Source organism: Babylonia areolata, chromosome 21, assembly GCF_041734735.1.
Source record: "Babylonia areolata isolate BAREFJ2019XMU chromosome 21, ASM4173473v1, whole genome shotgun sequence".
Classification (NCBI taxonomy): Eukaryota; Metazoa; Mollusca; class Gastropoda; order Neogastropoda; family Buccinidae; genus Babylonia; species Babylonia areolata.
The window spans coordinates 9,185,145-9,193,712 of record NC_134896.1 but is presented as its reverse complement, the minus strand read 5'-3'; the positions used below and the strand labels follow the sequence as shown (position 1 = coordinate 9,193,712).

The following is an 8,568-nucleotide window of genomic DNA, read 5'->3' as shown; positions in this document are numbered from 1 at the left end:
GATTCAATTACAACAGATTCCACATTCCTACATATGCAGAAATCGCATCTACAGTATCTCTGGCTGTGTCCACACATGTCAATTTGGTAGCAAAAACCTGTCCATTTCAGTACATTTTCTGCATTTTTCTACATCAATATGGCCAAATGTCAGAGGCTAACTGCGTATCAAGTTCTGTACAAAGTATTTATGGACTGTAGTAACCATTATGACCCAGATATGGACCAGTCTGCACCGGAATCATCTGACAGTCCATTCAACAATGATGGTGGTAAAAACGGGTTGAACAGTTTCTGAGATATTACATCAGAGTTCAAACCCCTTCTGATCATGCAGATCAGCCAAAACCCGCAAAGAGGAAAAGTTGCTGAGGATGTAAAACCCAAGGGCTGAATGGGTTAATGGCCATTCTGATTAATTTACTACTTCCCTCTCCCTCTCTATATGTGTGTGTGTGTGTGTGTGTGAGTGTGTGTGTGTGTGTGTGTGGGGGGGGGGTTAAGTCTGAAGGCAATCCTCACACAGTCCTGCTCTACACAACAGTCTGGTAGGGCTTTGAGATTATGCTTCTGTCAAAGACTGTGGCAAAAACTTAGGTCTGTTAGCAGCATCAATGTTTTACACAGACACAGACACACATGACCAAACGCTTACAAGTACATTGTGGAGAAGTTTATATTACAACTGCTTTTAGATGAACACAATAGCTTACAGTTTCAGAACTGAGTTTCAATACGGGTCCTGGGTTCAATTCCAGTAAAAGCACCATGTGGACTAAGCATACACACCCTCATTTCCTGAAAATGAAGAATGGATGCTTGTATGTCAGGATAAAAATGGTCATCGACATAAAAACCGAACTGCAGATCTATAACAGTGAACATGGGAGTAACAGGCCACAGATGCAGAAATAAAGAACGCCACTGCTTTGCATGATTTGTGAAGCATTTTTACACTTTTTCTTTGTCTAGTGTTTTTCACTCCTGGACAGGATTTTTTTTGTGTGTGGCCATCATCTGTGTCAATGCTTTTATAATGTTCTATGCTGCTGTTGGAAAGAACTTACAAGGAGTATTTAGATTTTTAAAAATTCTGACACCCAGAACATTCGTTGTTTGCACACCACTACTTCAAACTGATCAATGGCCAGGTTTTGATTGAAAGTGAACTTTTAGCACAAATCAGATTTTTTTTTTTTTTTTTGAAAATGTATAGATTTACAAACAAAAAAATAATGTAAAAGACAAGCCTTTCATGGAGGCAAGGTATGCTGACAAATACAATTAGACTTCTTCTGAAGCTTGGTGAAAGAAAATAAAAATCAGACTGCTGTCAATCATGAATTATGTATTCTTCCTTAAGAGTTATCAACAAATTTAAGTAAATCTGACAAAGCTTCCAGTAAATCTGACACTATTCCATAAACCTAAAATGGACATGCTGAAAGATGACCGCAAGGTAAGGAAAATGTACAGAAGTCCATTTTATGTTATGTATTACATGTGACCAGACCTGAAGTTTTGAGACAAAGAATCTGGATATCATAGTCAAAGACTGTTTGAAAACATCTCTGAACTCCACAAACAAGTCCTCCCTTAACTCACTCGGGACGACAAGTTTTCTCCCTTGCTTTTCCCCACAGACGGCCCATTTGTAAGGGTTTGGAAAAAAAATTACAAAAAATACAAAATACAGAGTAAGAAAATGAAACTTTCAGAACTGGTTTATTACTTGTTGAGCTATTACATATAAAAAAAAAATCAAATTTCTCATCTTATTTTTACAGTTTTGCCATATGTAGAAAATACTGCCAATTTTTCACCCCGAATCACCGTACCCATGCTCGCTTTCTGCATTAAATTCGCTTTCTTCTTTGTCATTATCCACCTCTTCAATGTCCGACCCTTCAGTTTGTAGCATTTCAAGTACTTCGACAACCCTAAAACGTTGCTGTCACTGCCTTGTTCGCTTCACAACATTCTGAGAAGAGCCCGCTTTGCTAACAGGCTGGCACGCGAGCAGACGACCGGTCAGTGACTTTGTCAGCGTGTGTGCGAGACGGGCCACACATGCCAGGCTGACCAATCATACTGTTCGATTGTGGAGTGACCCAGAACAGCGCACTCTGCTTGGCTAATCACAAAATCACGTGTACAGCGCATGATGGAATTTTACTTTCGGAGAATGCTATTCCATTCCTTCGTCCGAATCCGAATACGTTTTGTGTAGGAATGTGTGAGCATTCCTTCGTTTGGAGAGAGTTAACAGCCACATGACATCTCAAAACAGAAAAAAATATTCACCACAGATGTCATCATCTTTCGGGGGGAAAAAAAATTCTATCTTCAAATCACAGAAGCCATGACAAGGTCAGCCATCTCTAAATGGAGAGTCAGGATTCAAACACTAATACCAAGCTACAGAAAATGTTCACACTCACATCAGTGGCAGCAAGCTAAAGCTTTTGTCTTTATTTGAGAGAGAAATACACGTGAGCAAGGCTGTGTGGTTAAGTTAAAGTCTTCTGAAATAAATCATCAAATCAAAGTCTTGTGAAAACCATTCCAAGTTATCAATATTTTTTCTTCCACAGACTACGATAATGGCAGACAGAATCACAAGCAATCTGACTTTAAAGCAGGATCATGGACTTGCTTTTAAAAACTGAACAGCAAGGTGAGATGTTAAAAAAAAAAAAAAAATCATCACACAATGTGGTAGTCCCTTCTCATACGGCGGCCGCATCAGGCGGGTTCTGGTCAAGTGCAATGAAGCTGATGGGCTCTGCAGGCACGTCTCTGGGCAGCATGGCTGACTCAGTGGGGTCAGTAGTGGACGTCTGGTTGACCTCAGCCCCATCATTTCCGTTGCCCATGGGTTCATACTCCACAGGGCTGTTCCGCTCCATGTACCAAAGTCCTCTGAAATCATATTGGAATATGATTCATGTCACAATATGCATGTGTGAAATGTGTTTTAATGGAAAACACTGTTAAGTATGGCCTTAAAACTTCTTTCCAAGCAGCCCTCCACCCTGTCCCTTCCCCCCCCCCCCCCACCCCCCCTTCCACCCCCTGCCTCATTTTTGGTTTACAGTTTTCTCCAGTTCTCTATTCATATAAATTTATGTTTTACTTTTTATTTCTGTGAAATAGAATTATACATGGGTGCCAGTGACTTGTGTGTGAACACTCTTGATTTGTCTCTGCACTAGATTCAGTACTTTATACCTTTATCATTATCAACATTATGATTATTATCATTAAGAAAAAAATTATGCATTTACTCACTTAGTACTGTCAGTTTGCTTCCCGATTTTCTCTACAGACAACCCATTTGTATGGGAAAGAAATAAAATCGCCAAAACACAAATTTTAGAAGTTATGAACTGGCAAGTTCCACACTGATAAGAAACATAGAATTCGTGGGGACAAAATATAAAACTTCCTCCCTTCTTATACTATTATCCACTGAGATCATGAAAGTATCCATAATTTTTGTTGGAATTGTGAAAACACTGATGACTTGTAAATGAATCCAGGAAAGCACAAAGAGTTTGAAACAAACTGAATTCAAAATGTTACATTGCCCTGATAGGGCCCCTTCATCTAATTCTGTTGTCTGTCTTGAGACTGAGAAGAAACTGGCTCTTCTTCTTCTTCTTCGTTGTTGAAGGCCCACAATCATACGTGTTGATTATTCTGGCACCTAAAACTGAGGGGGTTCACTGCAAATATGTCAGACACCACTGTTGACACTCACTGTTCACATGAATCAGTCACCGTGAAAATTACTCTCCTGCTCACAAGCACAGAAACACACTCTGCATTTACTGGTTGCAATACAGAATGGAAAGGTCAAGTAAGACATGTTTAGCTTATAATCTCATTATGCAAAGTACGTGCCACTAAAAAATCGAAAACTTTCTCAAGCCCCATTTTGACTCCTTTATCTGAAACGGTTGTGAAAAGTATGGCCTTGATCGGGGCCCATCCTCCGGATTGTGTTAACACCACATTTTATTCCAACAATTAATTTGAATATTGCTCTAAGGTAAAAACAACAACTTTTCTTCGGGTTTTTCATGTGGTTATCACATTCACTCTTTGGGCAGTAACTATGAAAAAATGTTTTATGTTCTAGCCTGAATACTGTACTGACAGTTGGAAAAAAATCTCTGCCTCTAAATGGTTTTCAAGTGGCAACACACACACACACTCACTCACTCATTAAAAAAATTGCTAGATCCCTGTTATATAGTTCGACTGGAGTGTTTCAGTAGCGTGACTTATCAATATGTTGCCTATTTTAGTATTTGTCAGCAAACATGTCCAGAATTTCTTTTACAGTAATTACACACAGTAAAGTATTCTTGAATCTTGCATCCTGAATACTGAAGACTTACAAAGTGAAGCCCACAGGTAGAGTCAGTAGCAGAAAAGACACAATGAAGACCAGACCACTGTAGTAATGCAGGGTTGAAGCGTAGATGGCAGAGAAGGCAAACGGGGCAAGGAAATAGGTGATGCTCTCTCCGCAGTGCATCATGGCAAACAGAGAACCTGAAAATATCAATGTTTATTAAACTATATTTAAAGCCCCACTTCTTCCACTAAAGAACACACACATACACACACAATGTACACATGCACACACTATGAACAAACAAATAAAAAAAATGTGCCAAGAAGTGTTTGACCCTTGACCTTAGACTAAGTCTTGTGGCCCCTGCTCTTTCCCGTCAATCAGAAGCTCTGTAATACAATGCATACAAGCTGCCACATTAAATATGATAGATGATAAAGATCTTTCAATCTATGATTTATTTTTTTCAACAGCAGGTGTGGTGCATGTTTTAATTAATTAAATTATGGATCAGTCTGTATACTTTGATGTGTTCTTCCTTGAAACTGACACAGTGACAGTCTCAGAGTCTGTTCCTGAAATTAAACTAAACAATGGCTTACCTTGCTGTGAAGGAGCAATACCCCTTGACACCGAAGACCGCAACATTGGGAATGGCAGAAGCTCAAAAGCAAGGAAAAGTATTGCTGAAATAAAAAGGAGAAATAATCCTCAATCAGTAAATCAAATGACAGTAAAATCAATGTGAAATATCACCATTTACTGATTTAGTACATATTCATTGTTCATAAAATGTACTGAATATAGTTAATACATGAATGTTCCAGAATAGATAAACTAGATGACTAATACTAGTAATAGATCTTACAAAGCTCAGCAGATCCATAAACCTATTATTATCAAGTTTCTACTTTGTTGTGTGTATCTCGCTTGAACTGTTGGAGAACTTTAGAAGTTCTAACCTCTGTTTTAAATTGCAAAACAAATAAACAACAAAAATGTAAGTAGTATAAAACGAGACATATTAAGGAATCAAGAATAAAGACACACAATCAAGTGAAGATTCTTCCCTTCAAACGATAAAAGGCAATAAACAAACAGACCAAACAACAAGTTCAGTTGATTTCCTCAAAAAGGGTCATTTGGACAGACAGATAAATCAAATAAACAAAGTCTCCCACATCCCCTATGATAGATCTTTCCATTCAGATATTTAATCAACCGAGAAACAAAAGCACAATGAACCTGTCTAAATTCAAAATTGAACTGTGTATCCAGAGAAAGAAGTCTATCGGAAATGAGGCGACATGGCAAAACGGAACTAAATTCTAAGAAAGTAAACAAATCTACCAATCCTTCACTCTAAGTCTAAATGAGGGACTAAAATGAAAGACGCAAATGAGAACAAAAGGAAACAAAATCAAATATTTTATCACAATGAAAACGTGTAGCACTTCAACTGACAATGATCTGTAGTTTCGCAATCATCCCCTTCCCTATTTACTAATTTAGCATTAAATTTTGGCGTCCCCCCTTCCACTACTATCCTGTTCAGTACAGAGCAAAAGGAAGAAAACATTAAATGAAGGGAGCATAATGTCAACATGACACTAATTCTGAATATTAACAAACAAAACTCAACCCAACCTTACCACATACATGCAGCTGTAAATGTACAGGCTGATGAAAGTCACATAAACAGCTATTCAAATCATGATACAAATTTGAAAGCTACAGCGAGAGAGAGAGAGAGAGAGAGAGAGAGAGGGGGGGGGGGGGGGGGGCAACTGTTTCTAATGTTATTCTAGAAAATAAAATAAAATACTGCTCAAACATGACAGACACCACCACACAAAATGACAAACCAGTCAAACTGCATACACACACCAACAGGATCAGGATGTGTGTACATAAAATTGTATACAACAAAATATAAGACAAACCAACTTGAATTATGTTTATGTGTGTATAAATTTATCATTAATATGCTCCATTAGTCTGTATGATCAATTCTATTATCAAAGCTATTCTTATGCTTTACATATCGTTCTAAAGTAATTAAATTATTTTGCAAATTATGACTGTGGGTGAATTCAAGTCAGCATAATCCACTAATTGGTTTGCATGCAAACCCAGTCCCTTTATCAACTTCTGTTTAGCATAATTTTAAAGATGACTACAAGTACAAATCTAATATGAATTTAGTTAGTTTTTTTAAGAGGCACAAAGAATATCATATCAATCATATCAGCTGTTGCATAAGAAGTAATCAAATTTACATCAAGTGCTTTAAAAAGTGGGCTTTTTTTTTTTTTTTTACTTACTTTCTCAACAACACCTAACATGATCTTTTGAATATGCCTCAAAATGGGTAAAAACAGAACAAATTTATTCTTTTGAATTTTAATTTGTATGAACACACACACACACACACACACACACATGTAGTGACAGTTACACACATGTATAACATACCATGCAAGTTTACACACTGCAGTCACACAAACTCACTATATAAAATGCGTGTGAAAAACAAAAGACAAAGCACACACTGGATTATAATAATAGAATGATCACAAAATTAATGAATCTCTGTAAGTTTACTTCACAGATATAATGATCATGTGGTGCAATAAATCATTAACACATGATTCAAAGTCAAACAAAACTGAGTGTTTCGATACAAAATTAAAAACTTACAAAAGAATATCAGTGTTTCATTATGGACGATGGCAATCCAAAGAGTTCCAACTGCTTTGGAAGCGAGACCAATGAAAACAATCAATGTGTCCGACATGAAGCGCTGGAAAATGGGTGTGCAAAGGGCTGTGGCTATGGCAGCAACAGCCATGATTACAGACAGGAGCAATCCAATCTTGACCCATGGAGCAGCCCCAGTGATTGAATTCCTCCAGAAGTACAGGTAAGGTTGACCAGTCAAATAGAGGACCAATGTGTTCTCTTGACCAATGTGAACAAATGCGTATGTCTGGAATGCAAGAATGGCCAGCCAGATCTTCACAAGTGTTGAACTCTGCCAGCATTTGAAATACTTTGCCATTGGCTGGAACAAGTCCTTGCAGCAGTTGCCTGTGTTGCGGTTCCTCCTTGGGCTCTGCTGTTGTCTCTGTTGTTCTTCATTAACAGCTTCCATTGTCTCATCAATGAGAAAAAATGAAATGAGAAGCGCTATGATACTGCAAATCAATGCAAACCAGAAAGGTCTCAAGAATCCAGTATCCTTCACCCAGAATCCAACCATAAGATTTCCAACTGCGTAAGCTCCACCATTCAGGAATTCTTGAATGGCAAGTCTTGATGTGCGTTGATGAGGTTTCACTGAATTGATGGCGTAAAACGAGGCACCAGCCAGAAAGGCTGTCATACTGCCACTTAGACCTCTCAATGCTGAAGCAAGAAACAAGCCATCAACGCTCCACCCTGTGTACTGGATCAGGATGTAAATGAACGAATAGAGACAGCTTCCCAGTGCTGGCAGCCACAACATAATTCGATGTCGTCCTGTGCGGTCACTCAGAGCTCCTAAGATGATGACTGTCACAATAGCTGGTAAACCCTCAGCAATCTGTAATCCCAACACAACCAAGACACTCTCGTGATGCGCATCGTTCCACTGGGCCCCTCTACTTGCGTTGGCATTATGTGTCAAACTCAAGAAATCAAGTCCATGTTGGCTGTAAATTTCAGTCTGAACATACTCCTGGAACAGTGGCAGTGTCATGTGTCGGGCCAAAAAGAAGAAGAAAAGAGCGACCTCTACAAAGTAACTCTGTATTCTGTCAATCAACTTATATATTCGAGTCAACATTTTCCACTTCCAATTTGTTTGGCTTTCTGTTTCATTCTGCGAGCCTGAGCGCCGCATTGGACTTCTCTCATTCACTTGCGTTGCCATATTTCTGTCTTGCTTAACCATCACACAATAACAAACACATATATTCCATATGTGCTCAAACAAGAATCCACTGCGTCTGTCAGGGACAGAACGTTGTTGACTAATCAGACAGCAATCTCTTTGATCTCGTGACGAATGGAGGACCTAGCTGTGTATATTCGACAGCAGACAATCCAATGCACCCCTGCTGCCCCCTGGCTCGGTTCCGGTGGGGTCACGAAGACCGAAAAAATGCCAAATGACTCACATATTCCATCGGATGATTCTCACTTTCTAATAAAGTAACA

At 38.7% G+C, this 8,568-nt stretch overlaps 1 protein-coding gene across 1 annotated transcript; it reads right to left on the bottom strand.

Annotated features, from left to right (window-relative positions):
• Positions 1 to 1,673: 1,673 nt before the first annotated feature.
• Positions 1,674 to 8,431, bottom strand: LOC143296195 (lysosomal proton-coupled steroid conjugate and bile acid symporter SLC46A3-like). The gene is made up of 4 exons (XM_076608007.1): positions 7,066 to 8,431; positions 4,968 to 5,051; positions 4,406 to 4,562; positions 1,674 to 2,921 (listed from the first exon to the last, which is right to left on the bottom strand). The coding sequence occupies exons 1-4, from the start codon at positions 8,300 to 8,302 to the stop codon at positions 2,729 to 2,731; spliced, it is 1,671 nt and encodes a 556-aa protein (XP_076464122.1). The 5' UTR covers positions 8,303 to 8,431; the 3' UTR covers positions 1,674 to 2,728.
• Between the last annotated feature and the right edge of the window lie 137 nt (positions 8,432 to 8,568).

What these genes read in the sequence shown, in the direction of transcription:
- LOC143296195 (XM_076608007.1), bottom strand. Translation starts at nt 8,302, where the DNA reads ATGGTTAAGCAAGACAGAAATATGGCAACGCAAGTGAATGAGAGAAGT. An exon ending in TGAAACACTGATATTCTTTT is followed by an intron (nt 5,052 to 7,065) that starts GTAAGTTTTTAA and finishes TTTTTATTTCAG; the next exon opens with CAATACTTTTCCTTGCTTTT. An exon ending in CTACCTGTGGGCTTCACTTT is followed by an intron (nt 2,922 to 4,405) that starts GTAAGTCTTCAG and finishes ATATGATTTCAG; the next exon opens with AGGACTTTGGTACATGGAGC.